The sequence below is a fragment of the Lotus japonicus genome, chromosome 3, assembly GCF_012489685.1.
Source record: "Lotus japonicus ecotype B-129 chromosome 3, LjGifu_v1.2".
In the NCBI taxonomy this organism is placed as follows: domain Eukaryota; kingdom Viridiplantae; phylum Streptophyta; class Magnoliopsida; order Fabales; family Fabaceae; genus Lotus; species Lotus japonicus.
The window spans coordinates 92,297,156-92,321,318 of record NC_080043.1 but is presented as its reverse complement, the minus strand read 5'-3'; the positions used below and the strand labels follow the sequence as shown (position 1 = coordinate 92,321,318).

General features: G+C 35.6%; 3 protein-coding genes across 3 annotated transcripts; 2 read left to right on the top strand and 1 right to left on the bottom strand.

Annotated features, from left to right (window-relative positions):
- Window positions 1–145: 145 nt before the first annotated feature.
- Window positions 146–3,654, bottom strand: LOC130747442 (probable 1-acyl-sn-glycerol-3-phosphate acyltransferase 5). Its single transcript, XM_057600385.1, has 4 exons — window positions 3,437–3,654; window positions 1,718–2,406; window positions 1,149–1,279; window positions 146–724 (listed from the first exon to the last, which is right to left on the bottom strand). Exons 2-4 carry the CDS (start codon window positions 2,287–2,289, stop codon window positions 282–284), a joined length of 1,146 nt encoding a protein of 381 aa, XP_057456368.1. The 5' UTR covers window positions 2,290–2,406; window positions 3,437–3,654; the 3' UTR covers window positions 146–281.
- A 1,646-nt stretch (window positions 3,655–5,300) lies between these two features.
- Window positions 5,301–16,632, top strand: LOC130747441 (uncharacterized). The gene is made up of 22 exons (XM_057600384.1): window positions 5,301–5,483; window positions 5,566–5,888; window positions 6,216–6,319; window positions 6,489–6,557; window positions 6,979–7,039; window positions 7,130–7,269; window positions 7,838–8,027; window positions 8,320–8,381; window positions 8,839–8,927; window positions 9,088–9,157; window positions 9,243–9,302; window positions 10,240–10,386; window positions 10,501–10,539; window positions 10,651–10,688; window positions 11,486–11,572; window positions 12,029–12,194; window positions 12,382–12,459; window positions 12,623–12,759; window positions 13,915–13,991; window positions 14,463–14,532; window positions 15,397–15,462; window positions 16,079–16,632. Exons 1-22 carry the CDS (start codon window positions 5,424–5,426, stop codon window positions 16,208–16,210), a joined length of 2,265 nt encoding a protein of 754 aa, XP_057456367.1. The 5' UTR covers window positions 5,301–5,423; the 3' UTR covers window positions 16,211–16,632.
- Window positions 16,633–19,431: 2,799 nt separating this feature from the next.
- LOC130747440 (cytochrome c biogenesis protein CCS1, chloroplastic) lies at window positions 19,432–23,831 on the top strand. The gene is made up of 8 exons (XM_057600383.1): window positions 19,432–19,945; window positions 20,709–20,928; window positions 21,010–21,121; window positions 21,305–21,577; window positions 21,793–22,058; window positions 22,363–22,519; window positions 22,606–22,689; window positions 23,336–23,831. The coding sequence occupies exons 1-8, from the start codon at window positions 19,525–19,527 to the stop codon at window positions 23,489–23,491; spliced, it is 1,689 nt and encodes a 562-aa protein (XP_057456366.1). The 5' UTR covers window positions 19,432–19,524; the 3' UTR covers window positions 23,492–23,831.
- Window positions 23,832–24,163: the final 332 nt, after the last annotated feature.

The following is a 24,163-nucleotide window of genomic DNA, read 5'->3' as shown; positions in this document are numbered from 1 at the left end:
AGATAGAAAAGCAGAGAATCAAAACATCAGAACTGCAAAATTGAAACAGAGGTTTCCATAAAAAGATATGCACAAATGTCAAACCTACCTGAGCAGAAGTTGCGAAATAATATTGCTAAAGACTTGTTCCCCTAGAGAAAAGCAATGAGAAACAAGACCATCAGCCAAAACTTGATTCTACAACTGTTTAAGTGAATATAATTGCATGTAATAGCAAGTCCAGTGCTAATATTACAACTACTATCATACATTGATCTCAGGCTGACAGTTCTTTTGGTCATTCAAGTATTTGAGATGTCGTAATTGGATTTCATCTTCAACAAGCCAAGAATAGGCTGCGGCCGGATATTGAAATATGTCGCAGGAACCAAATAAGCACAGACTATGGACACATAAAGTTTAAACCAGCTAGAGGAAAAAATGCAGTACATGCATGTGCCTGTCAACATAACAACTGTCATGCAATTTAAAATGTTCTTCACGGCAAAGAGGTCCCTCTCTGTTATTTGATCAGGAAACTGGCCTTGAAATTGAAAATTGGCAAGTAACTGGTCCTTACACTCAAATCTATCGATCAGCCACTTGGAAATTTCACTTTCAGACACCGGGATAGAATCAACGGGAATGCGGCGGATATGGATATGAACTTCAGAAGGATCCACACCAAACACATTGTCCAAGAAAGATGGGCAGCGGTATTTGTAGCCAATGGTCACATCATAAACTGACAATGAAAAGTTAAAAGAATTAAAATGGCAGGAAATTTTGAATTAAAGATTGTTGCACTTTCAACCTTCCATCAACTAGACAAACATCATTGTAGTTAACACTTAACAAGCTGTATATGTTAATGTTAGTTTCTTAAAAAAATACATAAGAGGTAATTCAAGATTTCCCCTCATCAGGGGGCATGTTTATGAACTCAAAGCAACAGCAAAGTATTTTTTTCTTTACACATGCTAAATGATATTAGACAGATGAAAATGCTGCCGACTACCCCATCAATATACCAAAAGAAAAGGAGAATCTGAATGATGCATAACTCTTGGATGAGCTCATGTTCTAACAAGAAATAAAACTACCATTAATTAATTAACCAAATGATTAATAGTTATAAATACAAATAAAATCAAGCCAGACAGGGCAACCTGCAGTCAGAGAGCCCCTCAATTCTTGCAAGCAGGTACAGAAACCCTTGGTCCTTGGAAGTAAAACATTTTTCAGAATTGGCAAACCGTGTTCAGCAGCGTATTTTTTACTCCGAAGGCACTTCTTCTCACTGCATAAAGGAAAAGATGTGTGGCAAGAAAATTATTAACAGAATACACAAACAGACACTTAGATATGCCACATCAACTCAAACTGAGGACCAAGAAAGTTATGCTTCAAAGTTGCCATTTAAGGAGTGACGACAACAACAAAAAAGTCCTAGTCGACTTTTCAAGAGACCAAGTGGTCGGACCCTTCCCCGGACTCGTGCATTGAGGGAGTTCTCATGCACTGAGCTGCCCTTTTTGTTCGATTTTTCTACAGAATATCATATGGATCTCTAATACTAGAAACCTGGCTTTTTTTTCTTCCAGCATCATGATATCTTAAGCAAAGACATTAATGTATCAAGTTTCAGCAGATTACCATAGGGATGAACTCATGATGATCCCAAGCATTATGATGCCCTTTTTATAGTCTTGATGAAAACCATAAACGAGAGACTTACTTAAAATCAGTGCCCTCTGGGAAAAGAGCAAGCCAGAGAGGATCTTGGGGATCTTTGAAAGTAGAAAGCATATGGCGCATGGTTGACTCATCAGCCTCCCACTTCCTTTCCACCGGGACGAACTCCAGTATGTGAAATGCCCAACCAAAAATTGGAAGTCTCATCAAGCTGCTCTTAAGTATATATTTTATGTATCCAAGGCATTCCTTCCGCAACGCAAGGTCCCATAGATACATCCAGTCAACCTCAGTTCTGTGATTTGCAATCAGTAAGATCCGTTCCCTTGAAGGAACAATATCTCCAGAGAACACAACTATAGTCTTGTTGATTTTTTCAAAGAGAAATGGCCATAAAGTTAGCCAAGCACCGAAGAAAAAGGAAGTCGCTTTCCGGCTGTAACTGATGCTAAAAAGTCGCACTATAACAGAACTTAGAAAGCCAAAGAACACTAGCATTATAAATGCTGTTGACAGAAGCACCAGCAGACACACCATGCCCCTTAGAACTGTCAACGGAGCTAGAGCACGATACTTTGCTCCAGAATTTGAACATACAGGTGTTTGAACAGCCATATGCGGTAAAAAACAATCACCTGCCAGCTGCCCTATCTTTTAGATGCCCCAACAAGAGAGTATTTATTGAAAAAAATTGCCTCCAAATGAGAAAGTAGATGATACCATATCTTTACCCTGAAGAAAGTCAGGAAGAAGAGAATGATATATATCATGATTTGTGAAACATGAGAGTAGATAAGAAAAGTAAATTTGTATTGAGGCATATCTAATAGAAGGAGAGGCAAATATTCATCTAATTTATCCACGTAACAAATGAAAAAGGTATCATTGCTAATCAATTATAAGACTACACCTCAGTAATCTAACTCCAAGAGGATCAAAGAGTAAATAAATTGTGTTCTCAATGAAAAGTGAACTTTTCCATGACATTATACATGCAGGAAGGATATGGCCATGAAGAAGAAGGATACCAGAGTAATCATTTTCCTGCTGGGCTAAAATCATTCAATTGTTTGACACTAGGACAGGAGATCAGAGTATCCAGCAAGTGTTGGAGTAGCAATGCAATTGAATAGTTTTCTTATGAAGCAAAACGGATTTTCTGAGGTGAGAATCAAACAGCTTTGCTACATAAAACACCATTTTCTGGATAAATAACAATTCTACAATGCCCTAAAGACATGATGCACTAAAATCAGGATTTCACTGCCAACTAAGTCACAGTTAGTCAAATTTATGACTAGAAGCCATTTTTTCTTATCATTTTGAGAGTTTATAATTTATATGCAAATCAAGTCAAATTTCAGCCAAATAAAAACTGCAAAACACACACCTTCAGCTCCTTCAATCTCAGGCATGCATAACATCAGCTAGATAGCAAAACAATAAACATGCATTAAAAAAAATGATGCCTCCAGAATCCTAGCAATACATAGAAACATGATCACATCAAAAAGCATGATCCTTTGAGAAAACAAAGCTACATTATGCAAATGCAAGGATTTTTCCTTCTATTTCTGTTTTCTCTCTCCTTTATCATTTACAAAATCACAGGGCAAGGACAAATGGATGAAATATTGAAACCCCCATTTTCCAAAAACCTTGTTCTAGCTGCTGAGACCATACAGAGAAAGCATAGTTATGTCAAGACTCGAGATCAGATCTTTAGCACAAAAAATGTTGCAAGTTTTGGAAAATAACAAACCCTTTAAGGCATTTAGCTGAGACAGAGTGATACAAAGAGGATCAGCAATGAGCATCATGTTTGTCCTCACCATCCTTCAAGCTATTGCAAGAGAATGGGGTCGGTGGGGAAGTGGGAAAATGAGCTTGTGAGGAAAAGAGACAAGCTTGGTTTTGCTGAACAGTGATATTTGGATAGAAGTTACAAGTAAGGTTTAGATTCCTGTGGACACTTTGCAATTATAGTACCCTCGAACACTGTTTTCAGCTGAACCAGTACAGAGAACTGTGCAATAAACACGTTATATTTTTATTTTTGCACAAAATTGAAAACATTATATTATATATTACTCCCTCCGTCCCTAATTATAAGCTAACATTGAGACTTTTTTTGTGTCACTAAATATAAGCTAACCTTGCAAAAGTTAATATTTCTTTCCATATTCACCCTTGCATTTATTGGTAGTGGAGCACCACCATTAGTAGTACAATGATGAAAAAGTGTTATCATAAATAGGGGTAAACATAGAAAGTTGTACATTTTTTTTGAAAACCAATGCATCAATTAAGGCTTTCTTAATAAGTGTGATTTTTACAACTTTAGCTTATAATTAGGGACGGAGGGAGTAACTATTTTATATTTCACGCTTTGATCGGGTGGATCACGAGAGCGGGGCTGCCAAGTGAAGAAGTGAAGCCGGCGTACTAGGCTGTTGAACGGACCCGGGAGGGGCTCCTGCAAGGGACTCCATTGCCAAAGTGAGTAAGGGAGTCGAGTAAAGGGGTAGCTGAAATTGGAGAGAATAACGTACCTTAGAATGAGAGAGCTGCCCCCCTTATATACATATTGGAGTATTAGGGTTGGAGCCATGCAACGTCATGCATGGCCCGTACTGGTGGGTTAAGGGCCGTTGGATCCTCCTGCCCCCTCTGCGGTTTGCAGTGATCCAACGGTTTAGATTACCTAGGGGGCCCACCATCCAACCACCTAGTTCCGTAGGGTGGTTGGCCTAGGTCAACCCCTAGGTGGTGGGGCCCATGTCCTCGGGCTGGGGGTGAGCGCCGTCCCGCTCGTGGCGAGTCTACTCGGGTGACTCCCTTCCCTGGTCGTCCCACTTGGGCCCTACTCGGGCAACACCCTTACCTGGTCGTCTCACTCAAGTGACACCCTTCCCTGGTCGTCCCAGAACACGCTTACATTCTGTTCATCAAGCTTTTGACCAGTGGATTTTGTTTCCGAAAATAAATGACATTCATTAAAAGTTTATAATTTAAATTTATAAAATTATACATGTATTTTTATATCATTTATAAACTTGATAAAATGGATATAACGATTTTTATCCAAATTTTCTCCTTAAATAAAAATAAGAGATTAGAGTTATTCCCCATCTACTTTTTTTGAAAAAAAGAGTTATTCCCCATCTGAATTTTTTGTTTTTTTAAAAAAATTGAAAACAGTTTTCGTATTAATTTTAAAAAAACAATCTAACCAAACATGTTTTTTTGTTTTAAAATTTTTGAAAACTGTTTTTAAAAACACTTATCAAACAGGCCCAAAAAATCTTCTCAAACAAACTATATCCTAACATTAGAGTACACTTAACATAATAAAATACAATAATAATCTTTAATGGAAAATTAACTTTTGAATTTGTGATAAAATCATAAAGTACATAACATCTATAAAAATAATGGTATGAATTAGTAAAATTACTCCAATCAATTATTATAATTCCATTCTTTATTCTTCAAATTACAATCTCGTTTAAAAAAAAAATCACAATCTCAATTTTTAAAATTCTTCTGAATTACATGCTCACAAGGATTGCTTATTAAACAAGAATTCAGAAATTATAAATTCACCCAAAATTATTTATTATCAAAAAGAAACTAGGAAGTTGAAGAAGCAAAGTAGAAGAAACTTGTTTGAGTGTAAGCTGGGTTTTTCTTCTGAACTCTGCGTTCGTTCGTTCGTTCCTCTTCTCTTCCTCTCGCTCTCTTTCTCAATGGACATTGATTTCAAAGAGTACCAGTTACGCTGTGAACTTCACGGCCACGAAGACGATGTAAGATTTTCCCCTCAATTTCCCTTTTTCTTAAATTCGAATTCCTGTTGATTGATTTGAACATGAACACGATAAACCCCAGGTTCGTGGAATTTGCGTCTGCGGCAACGACGGCATAGCGACATCGTCAAGGGACAAAACGGTTAGGTTCTGGTCACCGGAAAATCGCAAGTTTGTGTCGTCCAAGGTTCTGGTCGGGCATTCGAGCTTTGTGGGACCCTTGGTGTGGATCCCTCCGAACCCTGAGTTGCCGCAAGGTGGGGTTGCGTCTGGCGGCATGGACACTCTCGTGTTGGTGTGGGACTTGAGCACTGGTGAGAAGGCTCACACGCTCAAGGGTCATCAGTTGCAGGTTACTAGCATTGCGTTTGATGATGGGGATGTTGTTTCCGCTTCGGTTGATTGGTGGGTTTTCTGATTCTGCTTTGACATCACCAATGCTTTTTGAGTCTAATTTCACTGCCCTTCAGTTTAGTTTTGTGTGAAATTTGGATGAGATTAGATATGATTTATGTACTGAACCTGCAATTACTGTGATATTCTTTGTAAATTTTCAAGTGTGTGCTTCTTAACATGTTGATGTTAGGTTTCCTTTTCTACTTATCCCATATGATATCACATTGTCAGTTATAATATTTTGATCCTGACTTTTGTTTCCAACCGACCAAATATTTCCATTTTGATCCATATATTGTGAACTTTACTTATGGTCTACCTGAATTTCTTATGCAGTACATTGAGACGGTGGAAGAACGGGCAATGTACAGAGACGTGGGAGGCTCACAAGGCTCCAGTCCAAGCTGTTATCAAGCTACCCACAGGCGAGCTTGTTACAGGTATAGTTATTTGTATCTTTGTCAACAAGCTTTCTTTATCAGTTATTGTTTATATCATGTGCCTAAGGAAGTAATTTATACTTGGTGAACCATATAGCATACTTGAGATCTCATATTGTTACCTACAAACAAAGACTGAAGTAAGTTTGCTGCATTCTGTGAATATTAGGTTCAAGTGATACTACTTTGAAGCTTTGGAGAGGAAAAACTTGTGTACATACTTTTGAAGGACATTCAGGTTTGTTTTCCTATCGTTAGACATGCATTTTAATTTTTTATTTTGTCAGTAACAGAACACACACACACACTGTTAACTTATATTTTGTTTTTATAAGTTTCTCTTGTATATTTCCTTGGTTGGTGAGGATGGCAGTTTTAGGTTTTGAATTTCAATATATTTTAATGCATGGCATATTTGTGAATTGATTTTACTTTTCATCTAATCATTTTATTAAATTGGTTGCTTTCTTTCGATTTGACTTGTGTCTTCCAATTTAAAGAAGGTCAAAGAGGTCTTAGCAATTATGTATCTTGAAAACATATCTTTGTAGTCATATTATATCCTTTTATGCTGTTATGGGCTACATTTTTTGTTGATTCAATGTCTTAATATAAACTAATATCATTGTGCTAATGCTGATGACCTTTGAGGAGTGCAGATACAGTTAGAGGCTTGGCTGTGATGTCTGGTCTTGGAATCCTGTCTGCATCCCATGATGGGTAGGTTCATGCTCTTCTAGATTTTATTAGGTTCCTAGTTTTGCATCAGAAAATTTATATACCCTGCTTGATTTGTTTCCGTTACTACAGTTCTCTCAGATTATGGGCAGTCAGTGGTCAAGTGTTGATGGAGATGGTTGGCCATACTGCAATTGTTTATTCAGTTGATTCACATTCATCCGGACTTATTGTGAGTGGTAGCGAGGACCGTTTTGCAAAAATATGGAAAGGTGATTGATTACCTCTTTCTTGCTTCATGCTATAGAGGTCACATGTCATTGCAATATCATCTGCATGTATTGCTTTGCTGACAATACTCAATTATTTTGATTTCATGGCTCTGGTTTACATTTTAGTGTGCTTAGAGAGCTACATGATTGATGTTGGTTACCTGTCCACACAAAATTTAACTGGATTTTTTTTGGTGCGGGCGGGGGTTGGTCTTCCTTATGCTAGCCAACAATTGTCTGAAACCGCTTGATATTCTGCTCTCTTAAGTCAGCTTAAGCTTTCACAATGCTTTGGGTTATGTCATATCTTACATTATTGTAACTTTCTTTTTTAAATTCAGGCATAACCTAGTTTTTTTTTTGGGTAACAAAATGGGTACAAGTTTTGTTTGAAGAGGCCCTTCTTTTCAATTTTCACTGTTCAAGTTACTATTTACATGAGGCATCCGAAGTATTAAGCTGCTCAAAGGCATACATTACTTCACATGATCTATTGCCTATGGTTTTTGTCTCAGCTTATGTAACGTGGCTTGGAATTATGAACTATTTTCTCATAAATATTTTACAGATGGAGTTTGTGTTCAGAGCATAGAGCATCCTGGTTGTGTTTGGGATGCAAAATTTATGGAAAATGGAGATATCGTGACAGCATGTTCAGATGGAATTGTACGCATTTGGACCGTAAATCAAGATTATTTTGCTGACCAGCTAGAGCTTGATTTATACACTTCACAACTTTCTCAATACAAGTCTAGTAGGTATGATTTTTTTATTGGTGCCTTGACGTACTTGCTACTGCCCTGTCGTGCTAGCTTCTCCTTTGCTTATTTGTTCATATTGTGAATTTCTTAACCGTGGCCTTCAGTTGAAAATTTACAATTCACCTTTCCTTGGTGAATATATGGTTTTATTTTCTTGGGATTTTTTTTCTCCCTATAAATCCTAATGTATATTCCTGTTTTTATTTTTTAAATTTTATCGTGTCATATTTGGATTAATTATGTCTTGCTATTACTAATGAAGTTAGATTAATCTGTTAATTTTTGCTAGAAAGAGGGTTGGAGGATTGAAATTGGAAGAGTTACCAGGGTTGGAGGCACTGAAGATCCCAGGTATGATTTTAACTGTTTCCTTTTCAAAAGGGTCATTTGGCATAAACTTTGCCCTCTAACCTACCATTTGTTTCTTCTTTTAAACGATGGGGATGTGGGGGGGGGGGGATCAGGAGATACAATTTGCTTGTGATGGCGTGACATTGGGCTGAGTGTCTACATTTGCAAATCAGATGCTAAATTCAGTTTAAAATGTCCTTTCAAATAGCTTGCTTGAATGAAAATGTAGCCTCAAATGATTCTAGATAAATGTTCAACAGTTGTGTGGGACTGTGGGTCTTCTGTTTTAAGATATAATACCTGACCTGGCTCTCTGTAATTTATATTTGTGCACATTACAATGTGTGGTTACAGTATTTTTTTTCCCTTCTTGAATTTTGTGGATAATTGCCTTCATAATCCAGCAAACCCAGGGTTTGTCATAGTAATTTTTTAAGCCTTTTCTGGTTCTGAACAGGAACTAGTGATGGCCAGACAAAAGTAGTCAGAGAAGGGGATAACGGGGTTGCATATGCATGGAACATGGCAGAACAGAAGTGGGATAAAGTAATTCCCTTACTTCTTTCTATATGAACTTTTAACTATATGTTTCTATTTCCCTTAGCCTGTGTAATTTTGTTGCCTAAGTCAAATTCCAAGCCACAGTGCCAAATGTAAATGATATTACAAAGTTATTTTTTATTGACAATTTATGTTTACGTAAAAGATTGGTGAAGTTGTTGATGGACCAGAGGAATCAAATCGTCCTTTTATGGATGGCATTCAGTATGATTATGGTCAGTTTCCTATTTCTCCCTTGATCACCTGATTGAGTTAACCTACTTCACATGCCTTTCTTATAACCTTTACCTGTTTGTTCAGTGTTCGATGTTGATATTGGAGATGGTATGCCTATCCGTAAGTTGCCATACAACCGATCAGGTACACGTTTTACCATGGGGTTGTATCTTTGTTTCTGGCTTAATTATGTAGGGGTTGACTTTCTTGTGCGGTTGTGCCTTTGCAAGTGATGTTATTGTCTGTTTGTTCTCCAAGTGTTTTGGGACTTTAATTTCTTTGGATTTTGGAAAGTCTGTAGAAAAATAGTATTAATTGTTTATTTCAATGGTTTCTTTGATATATTGTATACTTTCATTCTGAGACCTTAGCGTAGTAGATTGAATTTTTTACTCCCTCCGTTCCTCATTATTTGTTCAAAAATAGAAGAAACACACAAATTAAGGAGTGCAATTAATTTTGTTAATTTGCAGGAAAGTATTATTTGTTTTGCTATTTTACCCTTTGGAATGTATTTTATCTTTCCTCATTTAGTGTTCCCACAAGGGCATTACTTGGAAAAACATCAATTAATGTTCTCTTGAAATTCTATGTGGATAGATATAGGAACATATTTTTTTCTTCCTAGTGGACGGTTAATAAAGAACGGAGGGAGTAAGGAATAAGGACTCTAAAATCTAAAACATGAACCACTGGGCCACGTCAACCAACAACTGGTATATTAGGTTGTGTTAGTTTCCAGAAGGAAAATTGCATGATTGCTTGTTTATGTTCAATGTGCATGCCTGCTAAATGGTTTTCTTTTCTATGCATTTGTTTTTTCCTTATGCTCTGAAACTTGAGTAACAATACTACTAAGATAGTGGAGAGAGATTTGTGAAAAAGAGAATAGTTTTCTTGTCACTTGCAATTGTGTAATATATATTATAACCGTTAGAAGCTGAGAATCAAACCTTGTCCTTGCTTATGTAACCCTTTGATTTTCACTTTGCATTGCTTCCTACTTTGTCAGTCTCCAAATAATGTGTGCATGTGCATGATAATCTGCTTACTAATAAAGAAAATTGTAAGCTGTCTCCAGATAATCCATATGATGTTGCTGATAAATGGCTACTCAAGGAGAATCTTCCTCTTTCCTTCCGTGAGCAAATTGTACAGTTCATACTTCAAAATACTGGACAGAAGGATATTACTTTTGATGCTTCATTTCGTGACCCCTACACCGGCTGTGAGTACAATATCTACTTAATAAAAATTGGTGGTGATAAATGAGGTCCGATACTCCACAATCTTTGTAGTCTCCCTTTTCACTTGATTGTTTTTGTCTTATTTTCTATTTCAGCCAATGCTTACATACCAGGACAACCTTCCGGCATGTCTGGTAATAAAAACTCGACTTATTTTGTCATGCTTGAGTTCCATCATGTTCATGTTGTAGTATGTGCTTGTGCGATGAAGTCCCAATTAAGTATGGTAATTTTTTTGATGACAGATATTTCTGCGAAACCTACCTTCAAGCATATCCCTAAGGTATGCTTTCATTCACTTTGTTTTGGAGTTTTCTTATGTCTTTTAGTCTTAGATAAATACTTTTTAGCCCTGGAGTTCTTAGTCTGGAGAGTGCGGGTAATCTGATATGCCTTTCACAGTTACACTTGAATTGTATGTTTTATATTTTGATTAAAATAAAATAATGCATCTCTATCTGGTAACTTGGACTAACATGGGTAGTCAAACCCTGTCTATGTAGTGCAGTCTTTATTCCTAATAGGCTATGTTTTATGTTCTAAGATTTGTGTAAGTTTTTGATATTAGCATCTGATATTTGTATTAACATGTTAAAATGGAATTTGTAATATACTTTGCTATCATTTAGTCTATATATTCCTGTGTATTAAAGATAAGGATGCCTTGATTCTGTTCAAGGTTCACATGGCTCTAGGTGAAGCTTAATAGCAAGAGAAGAAATGACTCCGGTAGATGTTATTTGGTGGGGCCTTTGGCTATTTGAGTTTCAAATGGGTTTTCTCCACCGGAAAAATGCCTGATGAGTTCCGTAATCAGCTTGTACATTTTTTGGGATCTGAACTTAATGTTATTACTATTATTATCAGTATAAGAAAACAAACAGTCAGATAGGCCAATATGTCATTTTTATAAAATGCTGCTATCCTACTAGGAAGTAATTAGCGCTAAATGTAGTGTGGTCATTTTAAAAGAAGATTACGTTCAATTTTCAAACCTCCTTATTGTGGAGCTTCATACTTTTTCCTTCTTCAACCAAGTTGTTTTATGTGATAGCTCACACCCAGTTCTTGTATTTTCAGAAAGGGATGCTTGTTTTTGATACAGCTCAGTTTGATGGGATCCTTAAAAAGATTACCGAGTTCAATAATACTCTACTATCCAATCAGGTAGGCTACATGATTGAAGAAGTTTGTTTTTGTATGTTTCTTAGTTATTTGAAATGTTACTTTTTCGCTGAATGAAATTAAGTTTATGATGATGAACTCTCTGAAGTGGTCAGGGTTGGGGAACTTCTTTAAACTCCAATATACCTGTTGATGATTCCAACTTCACATTGGTTGAGGTTGACTTCCAAAATGCCTGTTTATTTTAGACTTGGGATCTATATTAACAATGCCCTTTAATAAAATAGACATAAACTTGACTTGCTGTCCCCCATAAAGAAAAGTCCTGCACAAGTGGTCTGTGTTTGATAGTTTATGCCAGGATTTGCTATACATAATTGTGATACAACAGCATGTTTTAGCAACCATGCTTCGATGTTCAGTGTCATCGCTTTTTTTAATTAATGCTATATTAATCAAATAATGAATTTCCTGATTATTCTATTGTCAAATTCATAGGAAAAGCAGAACTTGTCCTTGACGGAGCTCGATGTTTCCAGACTGGGTGCCATTGTTAAAATTCTCAAAGATACTTCACATTATCATTCTAGTAAATTTGCAGATGCTGATATCGCCCTATTACTGAATTTGCTTCGGTCATGGCCAAGCTCAATGATATTTCCTGGTTAGTTGGTGTAGTTCCTGAAATTTGTCTCATGTGCTCTGTTTTATTGTACCTAAAGAAATTTTCATTTTACCTTGACAAAACCATGGATTTTTTTTTTATCGCATGCTCACTTCTTAATCAGTAAACTTCTCTAGTCTTTTGGAAAATGGTTTTCTTACTTCTTCATATTGTGTTCTCTATGCAGTCATTGATATTGTAAGGATGATAGTTCTTCATCCAGAAGGGGCTCTTGTACTTCACAAGCATTTTGGAGCTGAAAATGGTATCAACATTGTATCATTCTTTCTGTCATTAAATTATTACAATAATCAGTTTAGTTCCATTGTCGCAATGTGAAACACTCCTTGAATTTCTGGCCTTATCTTTATTCCTATATCTTTATGTTGAGGTATAATGTTTCATTGATTTTCTCCCGTTATATGCAGACATTCTAATGGAATTGATTAAGAAAGTCACCATAAACCCGACAATTCCTGCGAATCTGTTGACCAGCATTCGAGCTGTGACTAATCTCTTTAAGAATTCATGCTATTACAACTGGTTGCAAAAACATCGTAGTGAGGTTGGCATCATTATTGCATTACTTTTACTTAGATATCTGAAGCATGGTAGTAAGTGTCGTACGATACACCGATACGATACGTTTTTGAGGTCTGGCGATACGAATCGCATGTGTGTATCGATTTTCCCCTGAATCGCACTTGGATCGTTTGTATCGTATCATGAATCAGAATCGCTGAATTGCGATTTCTCCCCTGATTATTTTGAACTTTGTAGTTTATTAAGTTGTAGGATCAAAGCATAGTTTAGCAAGTATGGAAGTACTTTGCTTTTGCCTAATCCAATAGAATATTTCCAAAACTCTTGAATCTACCAACATTGTCCAACACAGTTTGCAGATAGTTGTGCTCATGGTAGTTGAATCGTGAATCGTATCGTGAATCAGAAGACCTGTTTTTTGACTCATGAATCGTATCGTCTTATGTATCGTACGATACAAACACATACAAAAAATAAGTCATAAATGAAAAATGTATGGTATATATCATATATTTAATAAAAAGATGAACACTTGCACTTTATCATCTTTTCATTAAATATATGATATATTACCATATATTTTTTGTTCATGACTTATTTTTGTATGTGTTTGTATCGTAGGATACATAAGACGATACGGTTCATGAGTCAAAAAAACAGGTCTTCTGATTCACGAAACGATTCGCGATTCAACTACCATGATCTGAAGTACATTGATATGAATTGCTTGGAAAACTAACATTATTATATAAATTTCCTTGGTAATATTTTTGTTAAGAAAAAAATTCTTGAACTAATAATATCTTCACTGATTAACATATAGTTTTTTTATTGATCTGCTTTCAAGTATCAATGGTATTTATTGATTTGATTATATATACATTTGCTTTTCATAATGCACTTCGATTCTCGTAATTCAACTCTCCTTTACATCACTGGCACATTCAATTCATTAGTTCATTGACCTCGGCCTTTTTATCCTCCTTTTCTCATTAAAAGTTTTATTTCTGTAGGATTATGTGAATTTATGTATTTATTTCTGTTATTCTGGGGGCACATGTCCTTTTCTCATCAAAAGTTTTATTTCTGTAGGATTATGTTAATTTATCCATTTATTTCTGTTAATCTGGGGGTACATGGATGTTGGTCATTTATTTGAGTTGTGTCTGAGTTGCAGGTTCTTGATGCTTTCTCAAATTGTAGTTCATCTACAAACAAAAATTTGCAGCTATCCTACTCTACCTTGATTCTCAAGTAAGTCCTTTTCTGGCGCAAAATAAGTCCTTATTGATAGTAAATAAGTGCAACATTGTTTTGGAAAAAAAACCAAAGTTTAATCAATTATTGGTATTTTGCTTCAAAATTTCACAAGTAAAAAAATAGTCTCTCTGTCAACTGTGTCAACTGTCAAGTGTTGAAGTGCTCCAGTGCTTTCTGGTTTTTTTATTAAACTCCATTTTCTTGAATGAAAAATTCAAGGGAGGGCAATTCTTGAAGCATATGAAATTTTCTTCTTTGCTCTGTGTGCCACTCTACCTAACTTCACCACTCTGCTGCTAATTATTAATTACAGACATAGAAGCAGCGGTGGTGGAGTTTACTTATTTAGATCTCAGTTCATGGTTCATTATTTTTCACCATTGCAGTGGTTTACTTTTTGAAGTGCAATATTAAGGGTCCACAATGTATGTATGCAGTAACCTTTACTTTTCATGTGATTCTCAGTTATGCTGTGCTATTGATTGAATCAAAAGATCAAGAAGGTCAATCTCAAGTTCTATCAGCAGCTCTTGAGGTATGTCTTATGCTCTGTTTTTACTTGGCTACAACCACCACAGCACCACCAAACTCATCTCACTTGCTGAGGTTGACTCAATCAATTTCATCAGGCTCTACCAAAAACCAAAATTTGAATAACATCATTATGGTCAAGGTTTTTTTAAATGGTTCCTCATTAAGTTTTCTTCAGTATTCCTTCTCCTTTTTAATTAGATTATCCTATATTTGTTCCCTTTTATTTTTGTTTGTCACTGAAGCCTCTATTGGTCTTCTCACATGACTAAACCACCATGGGATAATTTTTATCTCCTCCTCAATAGGCACTATTGCTACTCAAACTTTCTTCCAAACAGTCTTTTTTAAATATCATATTTTCTTGTATGTCTACTTGTCCACCTGGACATGTTGATCTTCATAAATGTTGCCCTCGTGGTGGGTACTATAGTTATTATTGGCATTCACTAGCATAGAGCATTATTAGTCTTATTATTGTCTCATAGAATTTAAGTTTGAATTTTGATACACACTTTGTAACTACAACTCATGCTTAAAGCATTTCTTCATGTTTCCATCTAGCTTGAACCCTATGTCTGACGTCTCCATCAATTTGATACCTAAACCTTGCATCTTATGATATGTAATATCCAATTTTCACTGCTAAACATCGCTATCCCGTGTTTTACTAAACCTAAATTTCATCGTATTCTCTCTAAATGAATAGCCTTTAAATCCAAAGCTTCTCCTCCCTTAAAAATGAAATAAGGAGCAAGGCAGAGGTGCATAGTATTTGCAATTTCTAGATTATTCAAAATATCAAATTCCCTACTTTTAGATTTTATTATTTCTTAATTATACTAATAAATGTTTTGTTTTTGTGTAGATTGTCGAGGATGAAAATGTAGAAGTTGATTCCAAATTTCGTGCTTTTGTTGCTGTTGGATCACTGGTATGTTAAAGTTTTTGCCTCTTTTCTTAAGTTTTCTACATTTATTTTATTTTGTCTTTATGTAAATGAATCTGGTCTGTATGTCAGCATCGCAATTTAATTACATATTTTTCTCTTATTAGTTATTTGCTACAATCTGCATTTGCGTTTCATTTATTTCCGTTGTCAACTCTTGTTATTCAACCTATTTTCAAATTGTTTTGGTGGTTGGATTAAGTTTCATATCCTAGACAGTGAAACACATTTGTCTTTGGTAACACAGAATTTACTTGACATAAGAAATGATAATGTTTTAGACACCAAGTTGCAAGTATGAAATAACATTTTGTTTATCCAAAAAGAATAAAAAACCTCCACCAGAAGAACTAGCCCCACCAGGATGTGGATGTTCTCGGCTTGAGCAATATTACCTTCGGTGGAGGATATCTGTCCTGAACCAAAAAATTGCGTCTTGTTTTTGTTATCATCGTAGGAGAGCTAATGAAGATTAATTATTCAACAAAGTGTGACATTAGACTGATTTTGTTTTTGTTTATGATATCGTATGCATAAAGGCATATCTGTACCTGTGAAATGCCTCACTCAAATTTTTATTTGTCAAATCCTCTTTAAACAGATGCTCGAGGGTCTTGTGAAAAAAATAGCACTGGACTTTGATGTTTTGAACATTGCAAAAGCAGCTAAGGGTTCTAAGGAAGCCAAGATTGCTGAAGTTGGAGCTGACATAGAGTTGCTAACAAAGAGCTGAATCCAATTCCTTCTGGGTGATTAATCTCTTCCTTTCCCCCAAATAAAATGATGGACAAAATAGGAATGCCCATGCTCATGTTACTGACCCACAATCGAACACATGCACACGGGTTCCATTTTTGTTATTCTGTGCATTTTGTATCTGTGGGGAAAGGTCAAAGCACCTTATGCAGAGTTCCTTGGAAATGGAATTTTTTTATGCAGTGTACAGCATCATGATCTTCAGATCCTTGTGCCAAATTCTCTCATATATCGAATTTTCATTTCTATTTGAAATTCTATTTGATACGATTATTTTTTGGGTCCAAGGACGACTATGTATATGCTCGCATATACACTATCATCAGGTTTGAGTTAAGTTCAATCTTTATATTGATGGTGAAGGTTTTTTTAGTAAAATAAATCTTGCAATCTATATGATTTGAAATGGTTAATACTTAATATTAAGGCTTAATAGTTCTATAGGCCCCTGAAATTGTACCCCGTATGAAAATAAGTCCCTGAATTTTTTTTTCCGATTCCAGGTCCCTAGAAAGTTTTTTTTTATCAAAATAAGTCCCTGAGCGTGTTTTAAACTGAGGTGGCTATATTTAATCCTACTCACTTTTTCCACGTCTGCATTAATAATTTTTTTAATTATTTAATGAAAAATTAAAATTAAAAAACACTAAAATTAATCCCTAATCCTAATTCCCCTTTAACCCTAATCCTAAATCAAAATCAAAACTAAACCTAAGATAGAATAAAGGGGGATTGTGGAAGAAAGGGAAGGAGATGGAGAACCAAAGGTAGAAGGAGATGGAGAATAAAGGGGGATTGCCGACTGCGGATGATGAATGATGGTGGCGTGAGTAGTAGTAAGGAGGAGGGAGATGTGGAGGTGAGTGAGGGTAACTGTTTCTTCTTTTGTTGCTGATGTTGTTGCTCCATGAAAAACCCATCTTCTTCTTCTTCTGCTTCTTGTTCAGGTTCTGGTTCAATCTCAGTTGCCAAATTAAGAAGAAGAAGAAGAACCGGAAACTTCAACTCAAGGTTCCAGATCCAGTTGATTCTTAGAAAATGCTATTGAAAGACATTGACGTTTTCCTTTTTCTTCAACAAATTGGCAATTTTTAATGTTTACTTTTCCCTTTCTTCTTCTTTTCTTGTCTAAGATAATTCCACGAACAATGAACCAGATATGAGGGATTCAAGCTTTTTTGTTCCAAATAAAGCATCGGTCATGAATAAAAATTGAACCTTTTTCAATTTTGTTCCAATGTTGAATTTGTGAAAAGCGTAAGTAAGAACGAAGATGAAACTGAAGAAGAAGAATAACCAACTAACGGCAGCCGGAGCAGGTGACGGCGGCCGGAGCAGGTGGCGGTGGTGGTGCTGTTATACCATGGTGATGATGGAAGGAGAGGGTGATGATGGAAGGAGAGGGTGATGATGGAAGGAGAAGGAGAAAGATGGAAAACAAATTTAATAAAGAGATATTTTTGTAATTTACATGTATAATAGTAGCTAAACCACCATGATTCTGACGTGGAAAAAGTGAGTAGGATTAAATATAGCCACCTCAGCTTAAAACACGCTCAGGGACTTATTTTGATCAAAAAACAATTTCTAGGGACCCAGAATCGGGAAAAAAAATTTCAGAGACTTATTTTCATACGGGATAGAATTTCAGGGGCCTATAGAGCTATTAAGCCTAATATTAATAATATGTTGGGATGTATTTAGTGAAAGGATCATTTTCATAGGAGTGGGAAGAGTTAGTTTTAACCATTATGTGATCATATATAAAACCATGAATTAGTAGGATTAAAATATAAAACTATTTTACCTTTTTAGGGTGGTGCGATTAGTTAATAACCTCTAATCTTAAACTATTCACGTAGTTCTATGGTTAAAGATTTTCTCCTTTTACTTTTAAATAATGATGATCCTTTCATATCAAATTAAAGCACAAGAACTAAACCAAAACTCAACTTTAATTCAGTCAATCTTCATCAATCAAATTCTACCTATGCGCATGCCTGCCATTTGTGGCCACTGGTAGAATACATCTTTAGGCTTAGTCTGGTTAAGAGTAATACTTGATTTATTGATCATTTACTCTCTTTTTTTGGGTCAATGATCATTTACTCTGTTAATTTGCATATTTTGTATTCATAGGATTGTTTCTGTGTACTAAAAGTGGGTCGAAGGCAATAAAACAATGTTAAAACGTAATGTTGACTTGGCATCATTTTTTCTGATCGCTGTGCCTTTGTTTTCAACACTGCGAGTTGTTGCATGTTAACAATGAGATTGAGATTTGAGAGGATGCATTAAATATGACACAGTTTAGCTTATGAGGAATGAGATGACACCACTCAAGACTAGAGCCAGAATTAGCCCCTCTTCATTATCTCCCTGACTTCATTCCAAAGTTAATTATCTCCGGTCGTGCATGTCTTTCCTGCAAAATCGTAACCCTCAAATTATCTTGAATGGCTAACTGTTTCATGATTAACAAATGTATTTTGACAAATACTTAAAAACATCAATAGATTGGTGAACATTAAAACAGTGCAAACCACTACCAAACACTAAACTTTATATCGGTTTTTAGTGACACAAAGTATACTGGTAGTAAAAAACCGCCATAAAAATAAGGCGTCCAACAGTGGTTTGTACTATTTTTGTGTTTGTCTATCATTGCTATAAAAACATATAGAATTACCTGTTGCGGATATGCAAATAAATTAGGCGATAGAGAATTCAAATTCTCGTCACAAGTTAATTTTTTAACCAATCTTGATTTTCAAACAATGATACCCCAAATATTTATTTGATAGTGACATCCTAAATATATTTCGCTTTATCTTTATTTTTTTTCGTATATCACATCATATATCACACCATTATTAGAATAACTGTATATTTGTTGAAGTCAATAGCACCTGTTAACTTTATTTTCCCTTTTTTTCCAATATTTATTTCGTGTTGTATGATTCTTTTAAAAAAATTCAATGAAAAGAAAGTTTGAGTGAGTTAAGCTCCGATCACCACCATGAGTCATGACACTTCAAACCATAAACAACTTACAGAAGTACTTACAAATCACTCACTAACACAACTCTCATCTCACATCGACAACGAGAATCAAATATACAACCTCCCCCTCCCTTATCCTCCCTTACTCTATGATCCTCTTTTAAATGGACATAACAAAATATCTATTCTTATCTTCAAAAATAAAATCTATTCTTTGGATAAAGTAACCACTGTGGTCGTTAGCTGACAGTTCCTGAAACACAGTGCATGTTCCAAAGACTTTGATCAATGAAGGCTTTGAATCCAATAATCTCCTCAAACCCATGTCTTCCCAACACCCATTTCCTCAAAGTTCCTAACTATCATGTCTCCTTCAAATTCAAGCCATTCCCACACAACAACCATGGTGCAAAGAGAGCTCACACTTTCTCATTCACCACCATCAGCTGCAAGCTCAAAAGCTCTCAAGATATCAAAAACAAGGAGGGGAAGAGCGTGTCACAGAAGATTGTCTTGTCAGAAGCGTCTCCTCCACCGCTCACGGAGGATGATGGTGGCAGTGGAAATGGGAATGTTCCAGTGAGCTCAAAGAACAGAGGAGGCATTTTTTGGGTGGCTAAGAGGTTGAGCAGAAAGGTACTGCAGATTCTGTCTAATTTGCCGTTGGCTATTGGGGAAATGTTCGTCATTGCTTTTCTAATGGGTTTAGGTAGGTGGTCAAGCCTTATCCTCTTCTCTATTTCTCTGTGTCTGAATGAATTAGTCAGTTGTTTTTACTTTTGTGGTTTCCAAAATTTTACATAGTAGTCTTAGTGTGTGTTTTCTTCCATGTTTGGAAGCTTTATAATTAATTCTCATTTGACCGGAAAGTGATTATATATATGTTTGGCAATCGACTTAGAGGACTGATTTTAATCCGAAAATCAATTCTGCTATAAGTTAGAGAGAGTAAGAGTAGTTTCTACGGTAACATAGTCAATTGTGGGATTTCATAACTGAATTTCACGTTACCCTATAGAAATCACTTTTCCCATAAACAACATAAATCACTTCACTCTCAACTCACTATAACTCACTTTTACCATAATCAATTTTACCATTATCAATTCTGACAATGCTGATTCAAACACGCACTTAAGAAGCTGTTCATGGGGGTCATTTTAATTTCATAAGTATTTTGAGCACAAGATATAAGAAAATTTTAGGACATTGAGAAAATTAGATTTATATATATCTCATGCCCAATTATTATCTTATAGATAAGTTTTGAAGTTCCGGGGCAATAAAAATGTGTTCCAATATTTAGAAGATAGATGGTTATGCCAAAGCTCCTGAAGTTTGTAGGTGAATGTAGTATGACAAAAGAGATGTTATTTTGACTTTCTATTCAATCATTTAAATTTGTTTGTGCATGCACATGTGCTTTAACTGTTTAACATACACAATAACTAAAACTAGGCCTTCTATGCCAGGCACTTTTATTGATCAAGGTGAGTCCCCTGACCATTATTTCCAGAAGTACCCTGAAGATCATCCTGTGCTAGGATTTTTCACTTGGAGATGGGTTCTCGCTCTTGGTTTTGATCACATGTTTTCATCTCCTATATTTCTGGGGATGTTGGCTCTCTTGGGTGCATCCCTTATGGCCTGCACTTACACAACACAGATCCCACTAATCAAAGTTGCAAGAAGGTTGGGTTTCGATTAGTTCTGTTTGTCAATTTTCTGTATTAGGCAATTTCTTGATCACTGAAGGCAGAGTTTGTTTCATAGATGGTCATTTTTGCACTCTGCTGAGGCTATCCGTAAGCAGGAATTTTCAGAATCATTGCCGAGAGCATCAATCGAAGATGTTGGTACTCTATTAATGGGAGCTGGATATGAGGTTATTTTGCCGTGACTCATGCTTATCTGTCTGTTTTCTTTTCTTTATATCCTTAAAAATCGAAGATTGCCTAGGACACATATATAGGAATTGAGTTGCTATTAGCCATGAAAAGCATTAATTATAGTTACTGGCTAACAATAAACTGAAATATCTTTTATTGTGACAAAATTTGGATTGTAGGTATTCTTGAAAGGACCATCTTTGTATGCTTTTCGAGGGCTTGCAGGTCGGCTGGCCCCTGTTGGAGTCCATATAGCTATGATATTGATAATGGTTGGAGGAACATATAGTGCTTCTGGTAGCTTCAGAGGTTCAGTCAATGTGCCCCAAGGGCTGAATTTTGTTGTAGGAGATGTTCTCAGTCCTAGCGGTTTCCTCTCCACTCCTACCGAGGATTTTAATACAGAGGTTCATGTGAACAGATTCTACATGGATTATTATGATAGTGGAGAGGTAAATGTTGATTTTTGTAGTAATTATACTTGGATTACTTGCAAGTTGCAACTGAATTCAGCATTGGACTCATGAAATATCAAATTGAACAGATCAAATTAAAAAAATTCTGCAGTTTTGAGTTCTATCATAGTGGAGTCATATTCCAAATTTGATGATGGCTTTCTGTTTTGCTTCTTTGAAATGTAATTATTTTTTTTTGGTTTATATTGCAGGTTTCACAGTTCCACACAGATCTTTCCCTCTTAAACATGGATGGGAAAGAAGTAATGAGGAAAACAATTAGTGTGAATGATCCTTTGAGGTATGGTGGTGTCACCATATACCAGACAGATTGGAGCATTTCTGCTCTGCAAATACTTAAGGATAATAAAGGACCTTATAACTTGGCTATGGCACCTCTAAAGATCAATGGAGATAAGAAACTTTATGGTACTTTTCTACCTGTTGGAGATATTAACTCTCCTGATGTTAAGGGAATGTAAGTAAGTGTTTAAAATTTTACTATGACATTATAGTTTAATTTTCAACATTAGGGAGCTCAGAACTATTCTTTTTTGGAGTGTTTTCTCTTAGTCTTTTATTTTTCCATCTAGATTTATGAGTAGGGACAACAATTTTAAGATCTAATAAAAATATGGTTAGAATCAGAATTAGATAGCTGAAATAATTTCAAACTCCAATAAGAATATCCTTACAGGCTAGTACTTCATAGGTCATTCTGGCATTTACACTCAGTCTGATCTATTGTTTATCTCACTTTTTTACTTTTTGTTGAATTTTAGATCTATGCTTGCTCGTGATCTGCAGTCAATAGTCCTTTATGATAAGGAAGGAAAATTTGCAGGAGTTAGACGACCTAGTTCGAAGCTCCCAATCAACATTGATGGCTCAGAAATTATTGTTGTTGATGCAATAGGGAGTAGTGGCTTGGACTTAAAGGTGCCACCTTAAACTAAACCTCTTATTTTTCTTCACTGCATTGGAGATAGTTATTTTACCATTGTCATTGTCTTATTTTTATGCAGACTGACCCAGGTGTTCCAATTGTATATGCTGGATTTGGTGCTCTAATGCTCACTACTTGCATCAGCTATTTATCTCATTCACAGGTGAAATTTCTGCTGAACATCTTCACACATAATACTAGACATTTTTTAGTGTAATGGCTATAGAAAAACATTGTTTTCTTTTGATTTTGCAGCATTCTTTCTCCAGTGTTGCTTGTATTTTCCTTTCTTTAAGACAAACATAATTACTTGGATTTGTTTTCTTTTTCGGCCATTAATATTGCTATATCATCTGAATATTCCCTTTCAAAGAAAATGGACTATTTTCTATATGCATAGTGATGTCAATGTTAATGACTGCATCACTTACATTGATATGAGTGGAAGTGGGTCGGGTTTCTTAACCATGTAGTCTTGACTCTATCTTAGGATCCTTGTGGAAGGATGCTTTGGGAAATTTAAAAACATAGCTTATATGTGTACAAGAAAATAAATCCATGATGCTACACATGATTGGAGTATGACTAAGTGCATGTTTGTAGATCTTTCTACCATTGAATCTTAAGCCAAAATCAATTTTGAGGAGAATCTTATGTGAGTAGCTTCTGAGTGACATAATTGTTTTCTGAGGAATGAGAAGCCGAACTGCTATAAAAATTAGCATATAATATTGATAGTTTATTGAGATTTCATTATATATGTTCAATTATATATTCAAACATTCATTTACTTCTTGGTGAATTGAAAGATATGGGCCTTACAAGATGGGACAACCGTGGTTATCGGAGGGAAGACTAACAGAGCAAAGATGGAGTTTCCAGAGGAGATGAACCGCTTGCTTGATAAGGTCCCTGAATTAGTTAAATCATCCTTATCTAACCAAGGTGGCAGCATTAGTGGTTAGCCTATAGCTTCTGAGAAATCAAGATGGGAAAAGAAGACTCTGCAATTGGATGGTAGAAACTTAAATGGATATGGCAAATGCCAAATGATAAAATACTTTGACATACAAATACAAATTGAATGAGATCCCCAGCAATTGTCTTTGTTGGCTGATCAGCCAATGATTTTGCAGAACATATTATAGGACTTTATTTAGATGCGAGTTCATTACATGTATATTTCTTGTATTTTTTTTGTTGATAGGGTCAAATACCCAGGCCTTGTGTTAGAAGAGTGAAGATGAGTACAGAGAAAGATGTGAGAAATATAATAGATTGATATGAGTTCATTTTCATTACATATCTCTTCTCCCTCTCATCCTCTACCAAACAAAGTTACCAACCTCATCTCCCTTCTAACTCTTAAAACTCTTTTCAAACAAACAATGCCTTGAGTAACTGAAAAGTGAAAAATATCTTGGTAATTTGATATGTTTGTGATGTACAGTTTACAGTGAAGGTGAATCACTTCCTTTTACTTGAAATGGTATCAAGAGCATGTTTGATTTGGCTTTGCAAATGTTTGAAATAATTCTCCATTTGTCGTAATTAATTTTTGGATGTTTAGATATTTACTTTTATGAGCTTCAAAATCCATTTTAAATGAAGTTACAGTTGTGAACTGCAATAGATAT

Excerpts from the sequence above, each read along its gene's own strand:
- LOC130747442 (XM_057600385.1), bottom strand. The coding sequence starts at position 2,289 with ATGGCTGTTCAAACACCTGTATGTTCAAATTCTGGAGCAAAGTATCGT. Across the intron at positions 1,280-1,717 it reads CCAGAGGGCACTGATTTTAA|TGAGAAGAAGTGCCTTCGGA; the intron begins GTAAGTCTCTCG and ends TCCTTTATGCAG. Across the intron at positions 725-1,148 it reads GAGGGGCTCTCTGACTGCAG|TTTATGATGTGACCATTGGC; the intron begins GTTGCCCTGTCT and ends TTTCATTGTCAG.
- LOC130747441 (XM_057600384.1), top strand. The coding sequence starts at position 5,424 with ATGGACATTGATTTCAAAGAGTACCAGTTACGCTGTGAACTTCACGGC. Across the intron at positions 8,928-9,087 it reads CAGAACAGAAGTGGGATAAA|ATTGGTGAAGTTGTTGATGG; the intron begins GTAATTCCCTTA and ends TTTACGTAAAAG. Across the intron at positions 14,533-15,396 it reads TTCTATCAGCAGCTCTTGAG|ATTGTCGAGGATGAAAATGT; the intron begins GTATGTCTTATG and ends GTTTTTGTGTAG.
- LOC130747440 (XM_057600383.1), top strand. The coding sequence starts at position 19,525 with ATGAAGGCTTTGAATCCAATAATCTCCTCAAACCCATGTCTTCCCAAC. Across the intron at positions 19,946-20,708 it reads TGCTTTTCTAATGGGTTTAG|GCACTTTTATTGATCAAGGT; the intron begins GTAGGTGGTCAA and ends CTTCTATGCCAG. Across the intron at positions 20,929-21,009 it reads CTAATCAAAGTTGCAAGAAG|ATGGTCATTTTTGCACTCTG; the intron begins GTTGGGTTTCGA and ends TTTGTTTCATAG.